At 63.9% G+C, this 23,370-nt stretch overlaps 3 protein-coding genes across 4 annotated transcripts; 1 reads left to right on the forward strand and 2 right to left on the reverse strand.

The window, feature by feature from the left end:
* Positions 1 to 29: 29 nt before the first annotated feature.
* Positions 30 to 9,573, reverse strand: SSBP4 (single stranded DNA binding protein 4). Of its 2 annotated transcripts, XM_030509548.1 has the most exons (18): positions 9,354 to 9,552; positions 8,565 to 8,637; positions 8,359 to 8,420; positions 7,319 to 7,403; positions 4,113 to 4,202; positions 3,476 to 3,541; positions 3,289 to 3,348; positions 3,103 to 3,172; positions 2,924 to 2,994; positions 2,637 to 2,704; positions 2,513 to 2,558; positions 2,366 to 2,401; positions 2,232 to 2,286; positions 2,063 to 2,133; positions 1,889 to 1,967; positions 1,699 to 1,727; positions 1,463 to 1,564; positions 30 to 1,227 (listed from the first exon to the last, which is right to left on the reverse strand). In XM_030509548.1, the coding sequence occupies exons 1-18, from the start codon at positions 9,407 to 9,409 to the stop codon at positions 1,198 to 1,200; spliced, it is 1,149 nt and encodes a 382-aa protein (XP_030365408.1). In that variant the 5' UTR covers positions 9,410 to 9,552; the 3' UTR covers positions 30 to 1,197. The 2 variants fall into 2 exon arrangements, with proteins under 2 accessions (XP_030365408.1, XP_030365409.1); XM_030509549.1 differs by lacking the exon at positions 3,476 to 3,541 and having other exon boundaries at positions 9,354 to 9,573.
* Positions 9,574 to 10,167: 594 nt separating this feature from the next.
* LRRC25 (leucine rich repeat containing 25) lies at positions 10,168 to 12,957 on the forward strand. The gene is made up of 3 exons (XM_030509550.1): positions 10,168 to 10,660; positions 10,878 to 11,845; positions 12,212 to 12,957. Exons 1-3 carry the CDS (start codon positions 10,415 to 10,417, stop codon positions 12,330 to 12,332), a joined length of 1,335 nt encoding a protein of 444 aa, XP_030365410.1. The 5' UTR covers positions 10,168 to 10,414; the 3' UTR covers positions 12,333 to 12,957.
* Positions 12,958 to 13,823: 866 nt separating this feature from the next.
* On the reverse strand, positions 13,824 to 16,112 carry GDF15 (growth differentiation factor 15). The gene is made up of 2 exons (XM_030509551.1): positions 15,717 to 16,112; positions 13,824 to 15,090 (listed from the first exon to the last, which is right to left on the reverse strand). The coding sequence occupies exons 1-2, from the start codon at positions 16,030 to 16,032 to the stop codon at positions 14,306 to 14,308; spliced, it is 1,101 nt and encodes a 366-aa protein (XP_030365411.1). The 5' UTR covers positions 16,033 to 16,112; the 3' UTR covers positions 13,824 to 14,305.
* Positions 16,113 to 23,370: the final 7,258 nt, after the last annotated feature.

Genomic DNA, 23,370 nt, shown 5'->3' on the forward strand with positions numbered 1-23,370 from the left:
TTTTGGGGGGGGGGTGTTGTATTTTTTTGTGTATTTTCTTTTTTGTTGGTTTTTTTTTTCGGGGGGGGGTCCCCCGTTTTGTTTTGATAAGCAACGGGGGCTCTAATGGGACTAGAAATGGGGAATGGGGGGGTCGTTTCCCTACACAGAACAACTATGCCTATGGTGGGTGCTATGGGGGCAGAACGGGACCCCCCCCGGCGTGGGGCTGTACAGGGGAGGGGGCCCGGGGGCGCGGCGGCAGTTGGGGGGCGTGGGGGGGGGGTTGAGGTCGTTTTTGTTATAAAAGAGGAAAAATCCGAACGAAAAACCCAAAAAAACCACACAAAAAAAGAGAATTCCTTCATATTAAAGTGGTCCCGGGGGGGGGCCCCAGTCTGGCGCTCGGGGGGGGCCGGGGATCACAGTGCTGGCTGAGCACACAGACAGGGCTGGGGGGGGCCGGGGACCCCCCCCCCCCGAAGGGCTGGGTCACTGCGGGAGGGGCTGCTCTCTGCACTGGGCCTGCCCTATAGAGCATGGGGGGGGTGCTCTATGGGGAGGGGGGGTATAGCTTGGGCCCCCCCACCCCCAACAAAGCCTTTTGGGGGGGGGTGCACCCGCATTGGGGGGGCCGTGCTGGTGGTGTGCCCCCCCCCCCCCAGACTTTGGCAGGGCTGGGGGGTTGCTGTGGGCCCCCCCATCATGGGATGGGGGCAGTGCCCAGTGGGGGGGCACTGGGAGGGGGTTATAACCCCCCCCAGTGTTGGGGGGGACATTGCTGCATTGCTCATCAGCTAATTGCAGTTACCTGCATTTACAGCATGGCCAAAGGGGGGGGCAGAACACCACCCACCCCCCCCTCAAACCCCTCCCCACCCTTGGGGGGGGCTGACCCCCCCCGGGGGGGGGGGGGGGAGGGGGCAAAACACCCTTATACCACCTCCTTCCCCCCCTCCCCCTCCCCAGTGCCTGCCCCCACCCGGGGGGGGGGGTGGTGGTGGTCCCTGCGCCGAGGGGTGTGGGGGGGGGAGTAAATAAGTCATATGACTTATTTCTAATTATTCTTCTTCAATTTTCCCCATTTTCTGTTTAGTGTTTTCTCGCGGGGTGGGGGCGGAGGGGGCGGGAAATGTGATTCATAATTATTGATAATTAATTATTGATCATCAGTATTGATGAGGATTCCCGGGGAGGGGGGGTCCGGCCTCACGGGGCTCACACGCTCATCGTCATGCTGGGCGAGTACTGCAGGGACCGGAGAGACCACGGGGTTAATGGGGGGGGTTAATGGGGGGTTAATGGGGGGGTCCGGCCCCCCCACCCATCTCAGTGTTCCCCTTCCCCCCCCCCCCCGTTGTCATCATTGGGGTTCACAAAAGGGATTTAATGTTACCCCCTCCCACCCCAGCTCTTGTACCCCACCCCCACGCCGGCCCCTCCCACCCCCCCATCTCCTCCCCCCCCCGGGGGGGTCCCTTACGCTGTCGCTTTGGAAGGGGTTCAGGAAGTTGCTGCTCAGGTCGGCGTCGTCCCGGGGGGTGCCGGGGGGGTTGCTCAGGGCCCCCAGGTTACTGGGGGAGCTCTGGGGAAGGGGGAGAAGAGGGTGAGAAAGGGAGGACAATGGAGGGGGGGGAATGGGGTATGGGGGGGGGGCCATTGCATTGGGGGTTCCGATAAATGGGGTCCCAGTGCATGGGGGGGGGTCCCCGCACTCACCTTTGGCAGCCCGTCCATGTCCCCAGAACCTGCAAGGACCAAGCAGTGCGTTAGTGCCCCCCCAAAGCCGTGTCCCCCCCGACTCGGTGATGCTCGGCCCCCACCCGCCGCAGCGGGGCCCTGCAGTGAGCGCGGCCGCCCGCAGGTGGCGCTCCCGGACCGCGGGATGGGGCTGGGAGGGGGCACCCACCTAAGGATCCGTTCATGTGGTGCGGCTCCATCGCGCTCATGCCCCCCATGGGCCCCTCGGGGCCGGGCCCCATCGGGAACTGGAAGGGAAAAGCGGCGGGGGGGGGGGGTGTGAGCAATGTGCGACCCCCCCCATCCCCATCCCTGTTCCCCCCCCCCCATGGCTGTCACTCACATTGGGCCGGTTCCCCGCGGGCCCGATGGGGTTCATCATGGTGTACATGTTCTCACTGGAGTTGGTGGAGTCTGGAGGGGGGGGGACACAGGGAGGGGATGAGAACGGCACCCAAATCCCCCCCCCCCCCCAATGTCCCCAACACATCCCACTCCCCGCAGACACTCACCTCCGGGGCTGGGCAGGATGGGGGTGCCAGGGGGACCACCACCCCCGGGAGGGCCCTGGGGGGGGAAAGGAGGGAGGTGGGTTAAAGGGGGGGCACCCCCAGCATGGCCCCCCCCAGTGCACCCTGATACTCACCACATAGTTCCCGGGGGACGAGGAGGAGTAGGCGATCTGGGGAGACAGAAAGGAGGGGGGGGTGTGTGTCAGCATGGGGGGCACAGAGCAAGCAGCCCCGTGGCCCCATTCCCTGCTCCCCACCCCCAAAATCCTCCCCCAACTTACAGAGTTGGCGTTGGGGTTCGGCCACGGCCCGCGGCCACCGGGGCCCCTGGAAGGCAACAGGGAAAGGTGAGGGGGGATGCCGGTGACCTCGGGAGGGGGCCGGGGGGGGGTCTGCATGTCTTACATGTTCATGGTGGGCATGCCAGGGCCGGCCAGCGAGCTGGGGGGGGGGCGCATCCCGCTGCCGTAGGTCTGCAGGGAGAGCTGGGGGTCAGTGGGGACATCCCTCTCCCTGTCCCCCCTCCTATTCCTGCCCCCATGTCCCCCATCCCTCACCCCATCCCTGTGCCCCTGTTTCCATCCCTGTTCCCATCCCCATCCATATGGATTTGTTCCCAACCCCATCCCTACCCCTGTATCCCTGTATCCCTGTCCCAAACCCCATCCCTATCCCCATCCCTGCGCCCTCACCTGGGGGGCCATGCCGGCCATGCCTCGGGGGGGGTTCATGCGCTGCATCGGGCCCCCCATGCCGGGATGCCCTGTGCAAAGGGAGCGGGTGGAGGAGGAGCTGTGAGACCCCCACAGCCCCCACCCCACCGATCTGGGGGTACGGGGTGGGGGGGGACACACGGACCCCCCCAACTCACCCTGCGACCGCGCCGCTGGGTCCATGGCGTTGGGCAGCAATGGCTGCGAGCCCGGGACACCCACCGGGGGCTGCGGGGGGGGGGGACAGCGCATGAGGAGCTGCAGGGTCCCCCACAAAGGGGTCTGCACCCACTGTGGCTTGAGGGGGGGGGTATGGGGGGGGATCCCATCCGTGAGCACCTCACCTGGTTCGGCATCCGGAGCGGGGGCCGGGGGCCGCCGGGGTACCGGGGGGACATGAAGGGCTGCAAGAGACGGAGCAGGGATGGGGTGAGCTGGGGCTGGGGGGGGAGCATCACCCTGGGGGGGGGGGGGGCCGGGGGCGGGCCGGGGCTCTCCTGCGGGCGCTGTGGGGGGGGGGCCCAGCCTTACCTGGCTGTGCGGCCCCAACAGGGGGGCCCCGGGGTTGTGGGGCGGAGGCTGAGAGCCCGCGGGTCCCTTCAAGAGAAACAGAACACGGTTATGGGCGGGGGGGGCACCCCGGTGGGGGGCATGGGGGGGGCACGGGACATGGGGCTGGCCCCAGGAGGGGGCAGCAGCGGGGCGGGGGGGGCCCGGGTCATGTAAACCCCCTGGCTGCACACACACGCTAAGGGCACGCACACGCTAAGGCACACAGACACGCAGGACACATACATTGAGGACACGCACATGCTAAGGACACGCACACTGAGAGCACGCACACGCTAACAGCATGCACATGCTAAGGGCGCACACAGACCTGCACACGGCATGGGGAACACAAGTGTGCTCCCCAACACTATGTGCAAGGGCCCTGGCATGCACATGAGCTCACACACGTGTGCTCGTGCACACACACACACGTACGCACACATGCCGTGCCCATGCACGCACACACATACCTGCATCATGCACAGGCACACACGCAGCCTGCACGGCCACGTGTGCAGCACACACGTACGCACACGTATGTACGCTCACACATACACATGCTATCGCACACACGTGCGCGCTCACACACGCAGCAGCACGTACAGACAGGCGGTACCTGGAAGAAGGCGGGGGGCATGGGCCCCCCCGGGATGCCGTCACCGGGGGGCAGGTTCCCCATCACCGGGCTGGGAGCCGCCGCCGCGCTCTGCGGGGAAAGGGGGGGTCAGCACGGGGGGGGGGGGGGGCACCAGCACCGATGCGAGACCCCGTCCTGCTCCCCCCAAGCCAAGCGGGGGGGACCCGGGGGGGGACCCCATCCCTGGGCGCTGCCGGGCCGGGGGGCGCGGGCAGGGGGCGCGGGCCCCACTCGGCTGCGGCCCCATCCGCGGGGAGCTGTTGAGGGAAGGAATGTGCCGGTTTTCCGGCTCGGCCCCTCCACAACTGGTTTCAATTTGTAGGGAAGGAGGAGAAGGGGAGGGGGGGGACACGGACCTGGCGCTGCCCCCTCCACCCGGGGGGCCCCGCAGCGCCCCACGCCGCCCCCAGCCCTGCGGGGACATGGGGGGGGGTCCTGGATGTGTTCGGAGGGGGGGCATCACCCACCGGTGGGTGATGGGGTTGGGGCAGCCGTGGGTGCTGCTGGTGTGGAAATGGGGATGGGGAGGGTGAGACCCCCGGGGGGTCCCGCGCTGGGCACACGGGTCATGCTACGTACATGGGTCATGTTATGTACATGGGTCATGCTACATACATGGGTCACACCTGGGACACGGGTGGTACCAGGCATTGGGGTGACAGTGGGTGCTCAGGGGTCCCTGCCCCACAGTGAGCACCCTGGGGACTGGGGGGGCAGCCTCATCTTCCAGCTGCAGGATGTGGCCCCAAGGTCCCCAGCCCCAGGGATCATTCACAAGACAACAGGAGCCGGTGCAGGCAGCCAGAACCAACAGGCTGGGGGGCACTGGGGGGGCACTGGGGGGCACTGGGCCCCCCTCATCTGACCTCCCTCCCTGTCAGCTCCTTGCCCCCCATTGCCAGGCCCTGGGGTCAGGGTGAGGTGTGGGGAGCCCCCGGGGATGTGTGGGGTGACGGGGGTGCCACAGGGCTCACGTGCCCGGCACGGAGCACACCAAGGAGCCCACCACATCCCGGGAAGCTCATCCAGGCGCCATCCCAGAGCCCGCCATGGTCTCACCGTGGAGCCCACCCTGGAACCATCCTGGAGCTCCTCATCCTGCCAACACCATCACGGTGCCCGAGCCAGAGCCACCGCAGTGGGGCCACCGCTGCCCCCCCAGCTCCAGCCCCACAGAGGGGACAGTGCTGCCCCCCCCGTGGCAGGGACTGAACTGGCCCCCCCATCACTCAGTGATGCAAAGCAGAGTTGCCATGGCAACAGGTTGGGGAGTTTTGGCTCCTCCTGCAGGCTCAAGGTCAGGAGGGAGAAAATGAGGGGGGGACACACACACACGGGGGGTGCAGGCTGGGGGGGAGCTCCCCACACTGATGCACCCCGGGGTACCCCAGTCCCCAATGTGGGGCCGGCTGCTGCCACCATTTGTCCCCACTGCCAGCCCCACAAGTGATGGGGGTCCCCATCCCCACGATGCTCATGGGGAGGGGTCCCATGCGCCCCGGGGAGGGGGGGCCGCTGAGCAGCACCCATGAGGGGTGAGGTGAAGGGCTCCATGGCGGGGACCCCCAGTTCACCCCATGGGTAGCGGTTTGGCTGCAGTGGCTGGTGGGGACCCCAGGATGGGGGTTCATGGTGTGGGGGTGCAGCGGGGGGGGGCTGCAGGGGGGGCTGCCCCCCGTGGGTCCCCAGCGCTGCCTGCGAGGCAGCACTGCCATGGCAACGCTGCCTGACCCGCGCCGCGTCCCCGGCGTCACCGCACCGGCAGCCTCATTAATTCCAGCATGGAAATCAGCGCTGCGCAGCGCCGGGGGCCGGGGGGGCGCGGGGGGGGGCCTGCTGCAGCACACACACCCCCCCCCGCGCTGGCACAGCCACACGCGGTGCCCACATGCACCCACCGGCACCCGCTGTGCAGTGATGGGCGTCCTGGGGAGCAGCGCGGGCACCCCCCCAGCACCACGCTGGGTGCTGCTGGGGGGGGCTGAGCACCCGGGTGGGGGGGGCAGCTCCAGCCCTGCTCTGGTGGGATAGGGAGAGGGTCGGGGCAATGGGTGCCCTGGAGCCTCCTGCATCCCACAGCAGCTCCCAGCGCCGTGGACCCCACAGCATCCTGCATCCCACAGCGCCGTGGACCCCACAGCATCCTGCATCCCTCAGTGCCATGGACCCCACAGCATCCTGCATCCCATAGCGCCATGGACCCCACAGCATCCTGCATCCCACAGCGCCATGGACCCCATAGCATCCTGCATCCCACAGCACCGTGGACCCCACAGCATCCTGCACCCCACAGCGCCATGGACCCCACAGCATCCTGCATCCCACAGCGCCATGGACCCCACAGCATCCTGCATCCCTCAGTGCCATGGACCCCACAGCATCCTGCATCCCACAGCGCCGTGGACCCCACAGCATCCTGCATCCCACAGCGCCATGGACCCCACAGCATCCTGCATCCCACAGCACCAGGGGTACCACGGCATCCTGCAAGCCCCAGCACCCCCTACTGCACAGCACCATGTATCCCACACAGCATGGCACCGCGTGTCCTGCAGCATCCTGCATCCCACAGCATCCTGCATCCCACGGCCTTCTGCATCCCGCGGCATCCTGCACGCCACAGCATCACGTATCCCACAGCATCCCGCAGCATTCCTGCCGCACCATGAGCCCCACAGCATCCTGCATCCCACAGCACCCTGCATCCCACATCCCACACCCCAGGACCATGCACCAGCCCCATCCCAGGGCACGGTGCCCCCTCCAGCCAGTCCCCAGGACCCAGTTCTCCTCCTGCCACCCCTGGCGGGGGGTGGGGGGGGTGTCCCACTGAACCCCAGGACCACACTGGTCCTGGCGCACTGGGTGAGGTGGGGGGGATACCCTAACCCCGCTGGGGTGCCTCTAGTTGGGAAGCAAGAACCGGTTACAGGATGTGATCCACGGGATGGGGCTGGATCCAGGGGTCCCATGCTCTCTGATGGACATGCTGGGGAGGGGGGGGGCGCTGAGCCAGGCCCCCAGGGATTAACCCACCCCCCCCCCGCATCCCCCTGCAAATAGGTCAGCGGGCTGGGGCTGGGTGTTAACTCCTGGTGTGCTGGGTCCTGGGGTGTCCCCGGTGGGGGGGGACACGTGGGGGGACACCGGGGCACAGACCCCCCCCCCAGCCCCACGGTACTCACGTAGTCGTGGAAGGCTTTGGCCTCGCTGGAGTGCTCACAGGTCTCCCTGCGGTCGGGAGCGGCGCAGTACAGGTCCCAGAACACACTGGAGTGGGGGGGGGGACGACACACACAACGGGTCAAAACCCCCCCAAAGGATGTCCCTGTGTCCCCCCCCTCGGCCTCACCTACAGCGTGTCCCCTGCAGCCAGCTGAGCCCGGACACACTCATGTCACTGATGGGTCAGGGGGGTGATGCTGCCACTGTGTGTGTTGTGTGTGTGCATGTCCCCCACCACCACCACCATGTGTCCCCCCCCCCGCCCCGGTGTGTTGGGGCCTCCCAGCTCTGCCGCTGCTGCCTGTTTTCCCTGGAAACGGTCGCTACGGCCAGAGCCCAAATTCCTGGGACTTTACATCAGGCTGCAGCATCCCGGGGCTGGATGGGGGGGTCCCACCACCCGCGCCCCCACCCGGCTGCTGGGCTGGGTATGGGGCAGCAGAGATGGGGGGTGTGTGCCCCCCAAACAGTGCTGTTCCTGGGTGCTCCCCCCCGTTTGGGGGTGCTGGCAGCGGGAGGGTTAATAGCCAGCAAGGCGCTGTGCACCCCCCCCCCGTGTTGTTTGTCGTCCCCCCCCCATAAATCACCAACTAATCACTTATTGGCAATGGCCAAACGTGACGATGGCAGCACCGTGGCACAGCCGCATCCTGCACCCCATTGAGCCCCCACAGCACCATGGGTTCCCCCCCCCCAGCATCCCCATCAACCCCTACCCCCAGGGTGATCTGCTGGGGCCCCCCCCCCCGGGTGCGGGGTCCAGCCCCAGGCCGGGAGCTCCCTCCCTGCCCCATGTTTGGTGCCAAATTGGATCCATCTGGAGGGGCCGGGCGGGGGGGCGGGATGTGAGGGGCGAGGGGGGGGCCCCCAAATCGCTGATGGGAAAAGCAGAGCGGCAGGTTTATGGGGTACGAGGTGATGTGGTGGCAGCGGGGGGGGGGGGGAAGCAGCCCCCAGCTCAGCCCCAGCACCATGGGGGGGGGGTCCAGCCCCAACTCACCACCACCAGGAGTGCAGGAAGCCGGGGGGCTCTCCCAGCGTGATGTTCTTCTCCCATCGGATCTGCAGGCAGGGATGCGGGGATGAGGGGTCAGCCTTGGCCTCAGCAGGCCTGACACCTTGGGGATGGGCTCAGGGCCCCGATCCCATGGGATGGGGGAGTCGGGAGGTGTCGTGTCCCGTCCCCGTCCCCCCCCCATCTCTTACCTCCGACAGGAAGGTCTGGGCTGATTTCTGGGCCCCCACGTGCAGCAGGTACTCATAGACGTACAGCGCCAGCCTGCGGGGACGGGGACAGGGACACGGGGGTCAGGGACCTGCCACCCCCAGGGACAACAGCCCCATGGCCGGGGCGGGGAGGAGGACCCCGATAGCCACAGACCCCGAAAGGGGAGACACCGAGACACGGGGGCCGGTCCGGACGGAGCGGAATTAACCAGGGGAGCGATGTCACCTCCCTGCGAGGGAGGTGGTGACACCGAGTCCCACCGCTGACGGCAACGGCCCCATCACCGGGGCGGCCACCCCGGTTCCCGTCGGTAGGAATGACTCAGGCCTGGTGACACGTCCCACGTCCAACGGGACAAGTGCCACCGCGGGGGTCCCCTCGCACGGCACCCCCGGGGGGGACCCCGGTGCTCCATCACCCCCCGGGCGGCGGGGAGCGGGCGCCACAGGGGGCTGCGGGGCAGCACCAAGGGGGTGCCGCGGGGCCGGGATCGGCGGGTCCCGGTGCCCGAGGCGGGCGGGGGGAGGGAGGGAACGGGCGCACCCCGGGTCCCGCTGCCTCCCCCGGGGCCGGGGTCACATCTTGGCTCCCGGTGACCGGCTCAACCCCCGACGGCTGCCGGTGCTCCCCGGCGGGGCGGGGCCGCGGGGGTCCGCCCGCCCCCCGGCTCCCCCCATCCCCATTCCCATCCCCATCCCCTCCGTCCCCGTTCTCCCGGCGGCCGCCCCGGCAAAAGTTCCGCGGCCGCGGCCCGGCGCCGCACTCACTTCTCGCGGGCCTGTCCGTCCGAGGGCACGCCGGAGCCCTTGCCCTTGGCGTACATGCTGCGGCGGCGGCGCGGCCCCGGCTGTCAGCGGCCCCGGCCCCGGCCCCGCTCCCGGGCCCCCCCCGCCGCCATCCCGGCCCCGGCCCCGGCCCCGGCGGCTCCGGCCGCGCGCCCGCGGGGGAGCTTGAAACCGCCGCGCCGCCTCCCCCCGCGCGGCTGTTCCAGCAACGCCGCCCGCGCCCGCCGCTCTTAAAAGGGCGATGGAGGGAAAGGTGGAAGGTGGTGGGGACCGCCCCGGTGGGGGGAAACGTGGGGAGAGGGATGAGACGGCGCGGACATGTGGGATGTGTCCGTGAGGTGGGCACGGGCACAGGGGCAAGCGAGGGGGGTCACGGAGGGACACGGAGGATGGGGGTAGGCATGGAGGTGGTGGATAAGGGGGGACGCAGGCACGAGGGGGGGACACGGACACGACGGGGGGGACGCGGAGGGGAGGCGGGGGGCCGCGGACACCCGGGTGGGTACGGACACGGTGGTCGCGGAAGGACACGGACATGAGAGGGTGGGTACAAGGAGAGGGACATGGACAGCAGGAGTGGGTAGGGACGCGGTGGTAATGGAGGGACACGGACGCGAGGGGGGGACATGGACACGGTGGACGCAGAAGGACGCGGATGTGAGACGGGACTTGGACATGGGGGGGATGGACACAGACACGGGGGCTTGAGGGGCACAGAGTGGGGAGCACAGGGGGATGTGCACATGGGGAACACCGGGATGGGGACATGGACACAAACCACACATGGAGCCACCCAGCCCTGGGGTCCCTTTCCAAGGGGGGGTCCTCTCCCCACAATGGACCCCGAGCAGAGCCCCCCACGGGTGCCAGCACCCCGGGCGGGCCCGATCCCACCCGGGCCACCACATGAATTACCCCAACACAGCACTGAGACCCTGACAGCAGCCCCAAACCCGCTTCACTGAGCCCAGCGACCGCACGCGCGTGTGCACACATGTGCCTGCGAGCGTGTGTCAACACCCAGCACATGTACACTGACATGCATGTGCAAGCGTGCAGCAGTACATGCGTGTGTGTGTCCGTGTGTCCCCACGCGTGTGCCCGGGGGAGTGTTGGAGCCACCCGCCCCCAGGGCACAGGGTGCTGACAGGCGGGGCCATTGGGGTGCTCAGCACCCAGCAACACTCCCCCAAGCCCTGAGACAACCCCTGGGGCCGGCTACACCGTGTCACAGGATGAGACCCGCCTGTTCCTCTTCTGTGCCCTGCGGAGGAGCGGCCGGAGCGCAGGCGAGTTGGGTGCTGGGGCTGGGGACACACACACCCCCCCCCCCCCCACCACCCATTGGGACCCCTGGGTGCTGCCCTGCCCGGGCAGAGCGGGAGCGGGGTGGGTGCCAAACTGGGCTGCACTGGTTTGTACTGGGAGGGGGTAACAGGCCGGCTCAGTGGGAATTGGGGTCCGCTGCAGGTGGGTCTTGCTGACCCCTTGTTTCCCACCCTCCAGGTACCTGGAGGGGCCATGGGGCACCCTATGGCCCCCTTTGTGCTGCTGCTGCTGTGCCCCACGTCCCCTCTGTCCCCTGTGTCCCCCCTGTCCCCTGCGTCCCCCACACCCCCCGCGTCCCCCTGCTTCACCGTGCCGCCGGACGCCCCCGTTGAGCTAAATTTGACCCAAACCATTCCTCACTGCGCCGAGCTGGACTGGGGCCACTTCCAGCGGCAGCGGCGGCTGTGGCTGAGCCACAATGGCATCGACGCCCTGAGCCCCTCGTCCCGCGTCCAGCCGGGGCTTGAGGAGCTGGACTTGTCCCACAACGCGCTGCGGGAGCTGCCGGCCCTGTTCCTGAGCCGGGCGCGGGGCTTGCGGCAGCTCTGGCTGCGGCACAACCGGCTGCGGGACCTGCCCGACGGCTTCTTCGCCAACAGCACGGCCCTGGAGAGCCTGTGGCTGGACGGGAACCCCCTTCCCGCCGTGCCCAGCTCCGCGTTCCAGCCCGGGCTGCGCTTCCTGGCCGTGCCGTGCCGCTGCGACGTGGTGGGCAGCGTCCTGGCCCCCTGCGCCTGCTCCCGCGCCTCCTGCCGCTGCCACTGCCTCGACCCCCAGCACCGCCGCTTCAATGTCACCCACTTCCACAGCTCCGAGTGCCGGGGCCGCGCGGCGCTGGCGGCCGGTGCTGCCACGGCCGCTGCTCTGGTGGCCCTGGCGCTGGTGGTGGCCGCCGTGGTTTGGTACCGGAGGAGGGCGGCGGCCGCCGGTGTCGGGGGGGGGAAGTGGGACCCGGTGGCGGCCCACGGGCAGCCCCGGTACATCAGCAGGTCCAATGGCACTGACGGCACCGATGGCACCAGTGGCACCGATGGCACCGATGGCACCACCGATGCCACAGCGCCGGACTATGAGAACGTGTTTGTGGGCCCCTGCAGAGCCACAGCCACCGCGCAGGGATGGACACCGGGATGGCAGCGGCACAGGTGAGGTTCCGGTATCGGCACCAGCTGCTCCAGACATGTCCCATCGCTTCCCGTGCCGTGCTGTACCATGGCATGTGAGCCCATGCCATCCCATGCCATGCCATCATGTGCCATCTCATCCTGTCCCATCCCATCCCATCCCATGCTGCACTGTCTCATCCCATGCCATGCCATGCTGTGCCATCTCATCCTGTCCAGTCCATTCCCATCCATCCTGTCTCATCTCATCCCATCCCATGCTATGCCATGCCATCCCATCCCAAGTAATCCCATCCCATCCTGTCCCATTCCACCCCACCCCACATGTCCCATCCCCCTGGGGCCCTTCCCATGGTCGGGGCAGTGGGTGCCACCTCCATGTCCCAGCCCGCAGGTCCCGGTGGGTGACGAGTGTTTCCTGCGGAGCGAGGACATCGAGGACCAGCCTGTCTATGCCAACACACAGAGCCCCAGCCAGGACAGCATCTACATCATCCCTGACCAGTGATGCTCCCGTGGTGACCCCAGCATAGAGGGGACAGGGATGGGTGCTCCTCATGGATGTGGGCTCCGTGGGTCCTGCTATGGCTGGGACAGGGACATGCACATTCCCCGCTCGCATCCTGCCACCGACTCCTCTCTCAGGGGAGTTATTTTAATACACCCCGTGGCCTGCTCCGTCGCCCCCATTCCACCAGTAGCCGAGGGCCGAGGGCCGGTGCTTCCTCCGGCTGTGGGGACGCAGCATCTGCGGGCAGCAGCGTTCTGGAGTTGGGGACATGTGTGGGGGGCCCCTGGGGTGACCGCAGCAGCACCACAGTTCCTGTTCCCTTTTCAGCTGCTGATGGTGTGCACGTGCGCCTGGGGACGTGCTGGTGGTTGGGGACATCCGGACACTGGGACCAACCCCACTGTCACCTTCCCCCTGCCTTTTCCTGTTAAATCTGCCTGTTTGGGGAACAGCAAAAGCCCCTTTTTGAGTGCTCCTGCAGGATTCCCGGTTCTGCACCTTGAGGGGATCGGCATCCTGGGACATGGGCTTATCCGGGTGTCCCCCCCCCTCCATGGGTGCCCTGAGCTCCATCCCTGGCGATGCTCCACCAGGCCCCATTAAATGGTTTAATCAGCTTAAATGACCTGGGTGGCTCGTGGTGTGCTGGGAGCCCTGGGCAGGGGTGGGGGTACCTGCCCCCGGCAGGGCTGATGCTGTTCCCACCGGGATCCATCCCTCTGCCATCCCCCGATCAGGGATGTTGGTGGCAGAGGGGTGGCTCTAAACATGAGGCTGGAGGTCCCAGAGCCCGTGTCCCCAGAGAGGGGTGTCCCAAGGGACCAGACCCTCAAGAACAGGTCCCCGTATCCCTAGAATAGAGGTCACTGAAGTCCAGGTCCCTCAAGTCCACACCTCCAGAGTGGATGTCCCCAGCCCCATGTCCCTCAGGTCCCACTCCCCAAACTAGAGGTCCCCAACCTCAAGCCCAGGATCCCCACCAGGAGCTGCCAAGGGTCTGGGCAGCCCAGGACACCCCTGGGATGTGCTGGAAGAGGGGGAAGGACCGAGAGGAGCCATGAACCAGCAGAGCCGCCCCATCGAGGTGTGATGAGCCCGTTGGGGATGCTGCGTGGTGGCAGAGCCTGGGGGAGCCATGGTCTCCCCCCATCCCAATGGAGTCCCATGGCCGAAGGTACCTGGAAAAGGGCAGTGGCCGCATCCTGGCCCAATGTCCTGCCCAGGGCGGGGTCAAGGCTGCACCCAGCACCCACCTCAAGGACACAAACAACTCAAAGGTCTCTGGGAGCACGGCCCAGGCATTACTCACCCACCACGGCAGTGCTGGCGGGGTGGGATGGGGCTGAGCCGGCCCCACTCATCCAAAGGGATCTACCAGCAAATCCATATGGAGTCAGCTCCTGGCTGGTCACTCATGGAGGGGGTAAGTGAAGAGCTGAAGGTGACCCACTGCAGTGGTGGGCAGTGGGGCAGGAGCAGCAGCCAGAATCCCTGTTCCCATCTCTTTATTCATTCCCATTATTCTGGTTTATAGAAATATATAAAATAGAAAATACACAAAAAACCCCCACCTTTTCCCCAGAAAGGTGCTTTGCTATAAAATACAATAAGTTAGTAATAAATAAGAGGGTTGTATAAATAAGTCTCTAAGCAGAGAAGAGATGATGCTCAGACAAGGGGTGTGCTGTGGCCACCCAGGACAGACCCACCTTGGCCTGTTTTGGGGTCTCTTGGGTGGGAAGGATCCACTTCCCAAATAAAATGTGTTTTAAATAAGGAACAAGAGGCAGGAATAACATGGCCTGTGGAGGGGGGGTCACAACCGGAGACCCTGGGGATGAGCTGGATGGTGCAGCCGATGCCAGCACGGAGGCATTTCGTGCCGTGGGGTCTGGGTTTGGGGATGCTGGAGCTGCCGGGAGGCTCTGCCCAGTGGTGGCAGGGCACAGTGGGAGCTGGAGGCGATGCCATCAGGCACAGTGGCACTTGGTGACGAGCATGTCCTCGAAGAGCGTGGAGACCAGCCTGCCCTCGCTGTTGTAGTGCATCAGCACCATGGGGTCGTAGCCGGCGGGGACGCAGCAGGGCGGGGGGGTGGCTTTGGACAGGGAGTGCATGCGGGCTTTGATCTGGGCGTGCATGCTGGCCGGCTTGTAGTTGTGGGGGCAGGACCCTTCGCAGAACCTCATGTAGTAGCTGTTGGGGGCGATGATCCAGTCCGACCAGCCGATGTCCTGGAAGGAAACCTTGAGCGACTTCAGGCAGCACTTCCCATCGCTCTTCCCGCATTCCTCCTCCAGCCCCCGGGCTCTCCGGGCCCCCCGGCCCCCGGGCTCGTGGGTTTCCACCTCCAGCAGCAGCGTCTCCTCCGAGGAGGGCAGCAAGGCTGAGATGTCTGCGGTGAAGAGCAGCTCCAGGCGCAGCGTGTCCTCGGGACCGGCAGCCCAGGGCTGAACGGCCGCCGTGAGGTCCAAGCTTGGAGCATCCCGGTCCAGCTCTTGCCTCTGCAGGAGCTGGGGGGTCCCCTGAGCCCCCCCCACACTGTAGATGCTGACGCGGGGGGGCACCGAGGCGTCGAGCGGGGCCATCCCAAGGGATCCCGGCTTGAAGAGCTTCAGCTCCGCCTGCACCACCCGGAGCTGCCGGTGGAAAGCCTCGGTGCGGGAGAGCAGGAAGTGGTAGCGGTAGGGACCGGGGGCGTCCCGGTACCCCGGCGGGTGCCGGTGCTCCCGGGGCAGGTCCGGCCGGCGCAGCACTGCGGGGACAGGGAGGACAGCTGATGTAAGAGCCAGCAATCCACACGGGTATCTCGTGACCGGCTCCTGTCCGGCAGCCAAACCACCCCCCCCACGTTATCCCCCAGATCCCGAGGGATGCTGAGGCCCCATCCTCATCCTCACATCACCCGGCACCCACCGTCCCCCGCGGGGGCCTACTGAGGGACAGCAGATGGTGCCCCACGACCCATTGGGGTGACCCACACCCCCTTGTCCCCCCGCCCCAGCCACACGCAGGAGCAGGATATTTCCCTACTTCCCCCCAGATCCAGAGTGGGGCTCAAGCTGGGGCTGGAGGGACGGCACCTCCGCTCCAACCCACCCCCCAACCCCGCTCCAAGCACCCAAAGCTGCTGTTTTCACCCCAAAACTGCCCACGTTGAGTGGTTTGAAGCAGAACAGCTCCAACGGTGGCTCCTCCCCATTGCCAGGACGAGGGAAGCAGCCGGGATAAGGATGACCAAGGCCACCACGGCTCATGCCCAGTCATGTCCCGGCACACACTGATGTGCCTGAGCAGGGACACGTTGTGAGACACACGCGTGTGTGCGCGTGGGGTGGGAATGAGGGTCCCGGATGCACACGGAGTCACGGCATCACTTACATGTGGGGGTCAGGCGATGCAGGCGCCTGGTCCCGGGCACGGCTCCTTCCCCCTCCTCCCGGCTCCGGTTCCGCATCAGCTCGTCCACTGTGTGCTGGTAGAGCTGCTGTGCCCTCCGGATGCTCTCCTGGTCCAGCCGGTGCCGGATCACGGGGGGTGCCGGCATTCCCAACCTCTCCAGGATCCCCCTTTTGGTGTCTTCCAGCTGGATCCTGTCCGCATCCCACGTGTGGGGCCTCAGCTCCACGCTGGTGACAAGCAGCAGGAGCTGGAGGCAGGTGAGAGCAGCCCCGACATCCTGCAGCGCCTTCGGCATCACGCAATTCCCAGCGCGAATTAGCTGCAAAAGCCTCTTGCGCAAAGGCTTGGACGTGCAGCTCCTGGCGGTGCTGCCACGGGAATGAATGAAGTGGACCTGACCTGACTTTATAGGAGCCGAACTTTGCCCGCCCTCCGGGTGACGCCGGAGGAAACACCCAGCAGGAATCTCTCCTTTCCGCCTGGGAATTTGCACTGGATGCATTGGTGGTGCTGGAGCCGGGCGATGTGCGAGGCTGCTCTGCAGCTGTGGAGATGAAGAAGTATGTCAGCCTTTTCCTCAGACGCAAACAGTCCCCTTGCACCGCCTGGTTTTCCCCATGGATCACCAAGCCAGCTCCTGGCTGGGGGGATCCCGGCACCTCTCCTGCCCCCTTGGTGAAGGACAAGTGTCCGTAGGTGACATCCGATGGCCCCGCAGGTGGCAGAGGGGTGGCAGGGGGTGATGGAGAGGATGATGTGCAGGCAGGCGCGGTGTGTCCATCCCTGCATCCCAGGCTGCCTTCTGCATCCTGCACCTCGCGCTGGTCCCCGCTGGCACATGGATCCCTGCTGTGGCGTGGGGCTGAGCCAGGTACACAGCTCATTCCCTAAAACCCATCCGGAGCAGGCAAGCAGCGCCCGGCTCCTGCCGGCACACACACGGAGGGAGCGGATCAGTTGGACCTTGTCCTCCCGGAGTGGCTGATGACACCCCAGCCTGGCTTGCAGCAGCGGCTCCTCCATGCAGACGCGGTGAGGGAAGGCTCTGCCCCACGTCCAGGCCCTCCTGAAGCAACCATAGCTGGTGTTACGTCATCCCTGGGCATGTCGGGATGGTTGGGATGGAGCCGGGCACGCTGGGATGGCCCGGATCCAGCGGGAAGCACCGCACCAGACCGGAGGAGGGAAAACTCACGGTGGGAATAACCACCGAGGCCGGGACCACCCACCTCTCGCTGAGGGATGCTTTGGCCACAAGACATGAGCAGAGGGTGAGAAACCCCCGGTTAGACAAGGCAAGGGGCAGGGTCCCCCCGGCACCAGCCAGGGCAGGCAAGATCATTCCCAAGTATCCTGAAGTGGAGCCAAGCGGCCGGTCTGTAGCACGGGAGGAACGTGCTTCCAGTGATCCCATGATTTATGGCTGTTGATCCTCTGCTTCCCCTCGGAGCTGGCTCCAGCCTCGTTCCTGCCTTTCCATCCTCCCTTGGATGAGCCCCCCTAGAGCATCTTCCCATGGGGAGCTGGTCCAAGGGCTGGCTTCTCAGTGGGTGCTTTCATTCCAGACCCTGGGACCTGTGTGTCCCAAGGAGTTCCTGTGTGTTAGGGAGCTCCAAGCCCCGCTGTGATCCCTTCTCCTGGGGTGATTGCAACGCTTCAGCTCCCCAATTCAAGGAAGAAGGGAGAAGAACCATCACCCCAGGAGGACCACAAACCTCTGGGTAACAACCACAGCAGAATACCACCACGACCATCTCCACGTCCCGGGAGGCACCAGCCTGGCCACCAGCACCCTCCACCATCAGCAAGGTGCTAAATATGCTCACCCGAAGCCAAAGTGGAGCCGTGCAGGAGGAAGAGGCCCTGACCCAGCAGCAACCCCATTGCTGGGCCTTGAGCAAGACCCGAGGTCCTGCAGTTCTGCTTTGGCAGTGGGTCCTGGTGTGCTGCGTGTGGCACCAGCTCCATCCACGGGTGACACGGTGCCTTGTGCACCCGGAGCACCCGGGTGCGCCGAAGCCGGATGTTTTCTCCCCAAAGACGCCAGGGGTGGAAGCTGGAGATTTACAGCCCAGCAACAGCCATAAAAGTTGTGTTTTTAAGAGCAGGGCTTGGGGGGGGCCGTTGTGAAACATCCCAGCGTGTCCTCACCAGCCTGCAAGATGCGATTGCTCAGCCGCAGCTCCCTGCGTAAGCAGCTTCCCACGTTTCCTCTGGTCCTTCCTGGGCCACCAGCAGCAGAAGGTCAGGTTTATCCAACGCCTCTTCCCAGTGGGATGCAGGTTCCTCCCTAGTTAATGCATCCTATGTCCATCCCTCAGCAAGGTACAACCGCAGCGCCTGCTCACCGTGGGTCTAGAGCAGGGATTAACAGGAGTGTTTGGCCATGGGATTGCTGGTGGCTGGGGACCGCTGGACCTTGGAGAGGCCAACACAGGGCTGAGGGTGAGGAGGAGCTGATGCCCTGGTGCTGTTGCCCCTCCACATGCAGCGAGCAGGGGAGAAACTGGGAGTTTCAGTGATTAAAGCATCCCACAGAGTCACAAAATGGTTTGGGCTGGAAACAACCTTCAGATCATCCACTTCCAACCCCCTGCCATGGGCAGGGACACCTCACACTGCACCATGAGGAGGCCAGTGGTCGGAAAAGCTGCTTAGAAAGCCCAGGCAAAGCTCAGAGAGTGCACTGCTGAACCTGGAAAGATGGGAATCATCTTCTCACCTTCCCTCCATCCCCAGACAAGAGGAGGTGGGCAGGGAGTGTGGTGGGGACCCGCTGCCACCCCCGGAGCCACCCCAGCTCCAGCTGAGCCAGCACCGGGGGAAGAAGCTGTGTTGGAAATGCTGACATCAAACACCAAAAGCAACAAGAACACCATGAACATGAGTCACTTCCCCATCAAACACAGCCCGGCCACAGCCCTGAGTTGCACCAGCTGGGGCAGGGCTGGGAGCGGGGCTGGGGCAGCTCCTGCTCTAAAGCGCTGCCCTCCAGGGTTAGGTCTATCCTTGAGGCTGTTGAGCAAATGGCTCCCGAAAAGGTGCTGAAAGAGTCTAACAAAAGGCAGAGCCACCCCAGGAACAGGCATTCATCAGCTCTGGGACTGACAGAGCGAGGTTATAGCATCCCAGCATCCCCAGCATCCTGCTCTCAGGCACATGGCATTGGACCAGGCGCTCCCCATGGCCTACGGGACCTCCTGTGATCCCTGGAAACCACTTGGATAGAGCAGGTTGGATGCTGGAGAGGGGACGTTTCCTGCTGCAAATGAGGCAGATGATGCTTTCCCATGACGTAGTTTTCAGCTGAGGGCTAAGAAGGGAAGAGCAGCACGGCTTGTCCTATTGCTGCCACCACGGGAAGCTCCAAGCAGCCCTGACGGCTTGGTCTCTAGGGAAGCCGGTGGCTGGAAGCAACTTCAGCACTTGCAGAAGCAATTCCAGGTGAGAAACCCCTCGGTTTTGAAGGGGAGGAACCTTCGAGGTTCCATCAGTCACATCAGGGACAAGGTTTGTTCCATCCCGTCTCACTTCAGGTCTGGGAATGGGTGCAGATGGATGGGAGACGAAGGCTCCGCCTCCGCTGCCAGCAGGGGTTGTTTGGGAAGCAGCATCCTGTGTTTTCCCAGCGCTGGCCGCTGTCACGATGAACTGGCAGAGTGGAAGTTGTTCTGACCTTTAGACGTTTCTAAACACAAGACAAACAGGATGGGTCAGGTGAGCAGAAAGCAGCTTTTGCCCCAGCAAAAAGCACATGTTTTCTTCCCTTGCTGCAAGTTTACAGCATCTGCCAAAAATGAGACTTCTGCTCTACTTGGACAAGGATGTTTTGGCCTCAATTGCACGCGCGGTCAAGGATTAACTTTGAATCCTCAGCCCTCGCTCCAGGCGCTGCAGGAATCATAGAATCATAGAATCATAGAATCGTAAGGGTTGGAAAGGACCTTAAGATCATCTAGTTTCAACCCCCCTGCCATGGGCAGGGACACCTTGCCCTAAACCACGTGGCTCAAGGCTCTGTCCAACCTGGCCTTGAACACCGCCAGGGATGGAGCATCCACAACCTCCCTGGGCAACCCATTCCAGTGCTTCACCACCCTCACTGTGAAGAACTTCTTCCTTATATCTAATCTAAACTTTCCCTGTTTAAGTTTGAACCCATTACCCCTTGTCCTACCACTACAGTCCCTAAGGAAGAGTCCCTCCCCAGCATCCTTGTAGACCCCCTTCAGATACTGGAAGGCTGCTCTGAGGTCTCCACGCAGCCTTCTCTTCTCCAGGCTGAACAGCCCCAACTCTCTCAGCCTGTCTTCATATGGGAGGTGCTCCAGCCCTCTTATCATCCTCGTGGCCCTCCTCTGGACTCGCTCCAACAGCTCCATGTCCTTTTTATGTTGAGGACACCAGAACTGTACGCAGTACTCCAAGTGGGGTCTCACCAGAGCAGAGTAGAGGGGCAGGATCACCTCCTTCGACCTGCTGGCCACGCTTCTTTTGATGCAGCCCAGGATACGGTTGGCTTTCTGGGCTGCCAGCGCACACTGCCGGCTCATGTTAAGCTTCTCGTCAACCAACACCCCCAAGTCCTTCTCTGCAGGGCTGCTCTGAATCTCTTCTCTGCCCAGCCTGTAGCAGTGCCTGGGGTTGCCCCGACCCAGGTGTAGGACCTTGCACTTGGCTTGGTTAAACTTCATAAGGTTGGCATCGGCCCACATCACAAGCATGTCAAGGTCCCTCTGGATGGCATCCCTTCCCTCCAGCGTATCAACCAAACCACACAGCTTGGTGTCGTTGGCAAACTTGCTGAGGGTGCATCAATCCCACTGTCCATGTCACCGACAAAGATGTTGAACAGGACCGGTCCCAACACCGATCCCTGAGGGACACCACTCGTTACAGGTTTCCAACTGGACATCAAGCCATTTACCACAACTCTTTGCGTGCGGCCATCCAGCCAGTTTTTTATCCACCGAGTGGTCCATCTATCAAATTGATGTCTCTCCAATTTAGAGACAAGGATGTCATGTGGGACAGTGTCGAATGCTTTGCACAAGTCCAGGTAGATGACATCAACTGCTCTGCCGCTGTCCATCAGTTCCGTGGCTCCATCATAGAAGGCCACCAAATTGGTCAGGCAGGATTTCCCCTTAATCGCTCCCATCCAACCACCAAGAATGGAAACGGTGCTTGAAATTCCCACCCGCTGCCCAAGCCCCTTCCCCACAGCGATGCTCCCCTCAGGATGAAGTTCTCCGCTCGCAGTGAGCATCTTTCCTGGAATGGACTCCCCAGATAGATGGACCTACAGGTAGGGGCTGTCCTCTGGGTCGGATGCTTCACAGTTTGCAATGGGATTTCCCCATCTGCAGGCATAAACATGGTGTAGGACCTTGAGAGCACCATCTGCACTGAGCAGCAGGCAACGAGCTCAGCCTGGGCAGGACTGAAGGGAGGGTTATGGAGAAGCAGCTTTAACATGAAGATGTTCCATGGTGTGAGCCTCTTTCTGTTCAAAGGGGGATAAATCTCCCCCCTTAACATGCTGGAACAACCCTTCGTCTCCATTTTGAGTGCAGATCCAGGAGGTGTCCTCAGGCCAAGGCTTTCAGGAGCATCATTCTCCCTCTGGATGGTGGTGCTGAGCACAGGAGCAAAGCACAAGGAAGTGGCAGAGCAAAAGCCACAGCTCTAAGGAGGGACCTGCCTTTGTGCAGGCTCTGAGCAGCCCTCAGGAGGGACCCTGATGAGCTCTAAATCCTTCCAGCAAAAAGCAGGTTGGGAAATGGATGAAGGGAATCAAACCCAATCTAGATGCATCCCAAAGAAAGCCTCGGGAGATGCTACCAGCGAAGGACAACCCAGAAAGCTCCTTAAAACTGCAGGGTTTTAAGAGTCTGGATGGGTGAAGTGCAAGGCCCAGTTTTGCAAGAGGCAGAAGAGGAGCTGCTGAAGCACTGGGAACCGCTGCTGCTCGAGCGAGCGCCAACAGAAATAAGGGACTTCTCTGTGATGCCGACCTGCAGCAGAGATAAGTGGTGAAGATCAATGTATAGAGAACCACAGAATCACACAGAACCACAGCTCCTCCAGCTCCAACCCCCTGCCACGGGCAGGGACACCTTCCACTAGAGCAGGTTGCTCCAAGCCCCTGTGTCCAACCTGGCCTTGGACACTGCCAGGGATGGGGCAGCCACAGCTTCTCTGGGCACCCTGTGCCAGCGCCTCAGCACCCTCACAGGGAAGAACTTCTGCCTCAGAGCTCATCTCAATCTCCCCTCTGGCAGGTTAAAGCCATTCCCCTTGGCCTGTCCCTACAGGCCCTTGTCCAAAGCCCCTCTCCAGGTTTCCTGGAGCCCCTTTAGGCACTGGAGCTGCTCTAAGGTCTCCCCTTCAGGAGCCTTCTCTTCTCCAGGCTGCCCCAGCCCAGCTCTCTCAGCCTGGCTCCAGAGCAGAGCTGCTCCAGCCCTCGCAGCAGCTCCGGGGCCTCCTCCGGCCTCGCTCCAACAGCTCCACGTCCCTCTTGTGCTGTTGCCCCAGCGCTGGATCAGGACTGGATCAGGGGTGGACAATCTCCTTCCCTGACCTGCTGCTCACACTGGGGGTGCAGCCCAGCAGCGGGGAAAGAGAAGCTGCCGTGGTTGAAACGCCACCGCGAGGAACCCCAGCACGAGGAAATACTTGGCCACGGCATCACCCCTGGCACGGGGAGCTCATGGTGCGAGAGGCAGCGAACCCTGCCCGGGACCTGCCTGCACACGCCTGCACCGGGGGCTGCTCAGAGCGGGCAGGAAATTCCAGCCATTCCCCTGCAGCAGCTCTGTGGCTCTGCTGGAAGCTCCCGGGAGCCCTTCGGCAGCAGCCAGGGCAAGGCGGGGAGCTCCCAGCACCTTCGCTTGGGGTCGGCTTTGATTCGCACCCGGGTATGGAGGGCTTGAGGAGCAGGGGAGGGAGAGAAGAGGGGGAACAGACCAGGCTGTTACAAGGAAGAATGAAGATCTATGAGTCCACCAAAGAGATCTCCTCCCTGGCGCTCTCTGGATGTGCAGCCAAGCAGGATGCTCTGGGATGAGCTTCCGTGTCAGTGACCAGCGAAGCCTTCAGTGTTCTTGCTCTGGAGAGAGAGGTCGCACAACGACCTCATGGCTCAGCCCACACAGGACATCCCTCTGGAAACCTTGCGGGAAAAGCTGATCATGCTATAAAGGGAATGCAGATCAGAGGGATTTCATCAAGGGTTGGCTCACGCGGAGCCCGTGTCCTCTGCTTTGAGCAAGATCTCGAGCCCCCTTGGTGCCCATCGCATGCTGCGTGTTGGTGAGTGTGAGAAAAGCTCCATCTCTGAAGGCAAAGCTGGAGAACTCAGCAAGATCCCGATGGCAGCTCAGGGAAAACCATTCCCGGAGCTGGGACTTCAAAGAAAGGCAGCGAAAAAGCAGAGATTCAGAAAGAACAGTGAAGTTTTCCTTTCTGCTCCCCCCTCCAGCCACAAACCACCATTAACTCTCTGGACCAGGGGCACGCTCAGCCCTGGCAGCACAGCTTTTGGTGCAGGACCACTGTGTGACCTCCCCAAGTCCTGGTCCACCTCGGTACGCTCTGAACTTTACCAGACTCGGGCTTTAAATCTCGGTCT

Source organism: Strigops habroptila, chromosome 20, assembly GCF_004027225.2.
Source record: "Strigops habroptila isolate Jane chromosome 20, bStrHab1.2.pri, whole genome shotgun sequence".
Classification (NCBI taxonomy): Eukaryota; Metazoa; Chordata; class Aves; order Psittaciformes; family Psittacidae; genus Strigops; species Strigops habroptila.

Coding starts and splice junctions, on each gene's coding strand:
- SSBP4 (XM_030509548.1), bottom strand. CDS start 9,409: ATGTACGCCAAGGGCAAGGGCTCCGGCGTGCCCTCGGACGGACAGGCC. Junction 3,349..3,475: donor TGTTGGGGCCGCACAGCCAG/GTAAGGCTGGGC, acceptor CGTCTCTTGCAG/CCCTTCATGTCCCCCCGGTA. Junction 3,173..3,288: donor CGCTCCGGATGCCGAACCAG/GTGAGGTGCTCA, acceptor CCCCCCCCGCAG/CCCCCGGTGGGTGTCCCGGG.
- LRRC25 (XM_030509550.1), top strand. CDS start 10,415: ATGTGCAAGCGTGCAGCAGTACATGCGTGTGTGTGTCCGTGTGTCCCC. Junction 10,661..10,877: donor GAGGAGCGGCCGGAGCGCAG/GCGAGTTGGGTG, acceptor CCCACCCTCCAG/GTACCTGGAGGGGCCATGGG. Junction 11,846..12,211: donor CCGGGATGGCAGCGGCACAG/GTGAGGTTCCGG, acceptor TCCATGTCCCAG/CCCGCAGGTCCCGGTGGGTG.
- GDF15 (XM_030509551.1), bottom strand. CDS start 16,032: ATGCCGAAGGCGCTGCAGGATGTCGGGGCTGCTCTCACCTGCCTCCAG. Junction 15,091..15,716: donor GCATCGCCTGACCCCCACAT/GTAAGTGATGCC, acceptor CTGTCCCCGCAG/TGCTGCGCCGGCCGGACCTG.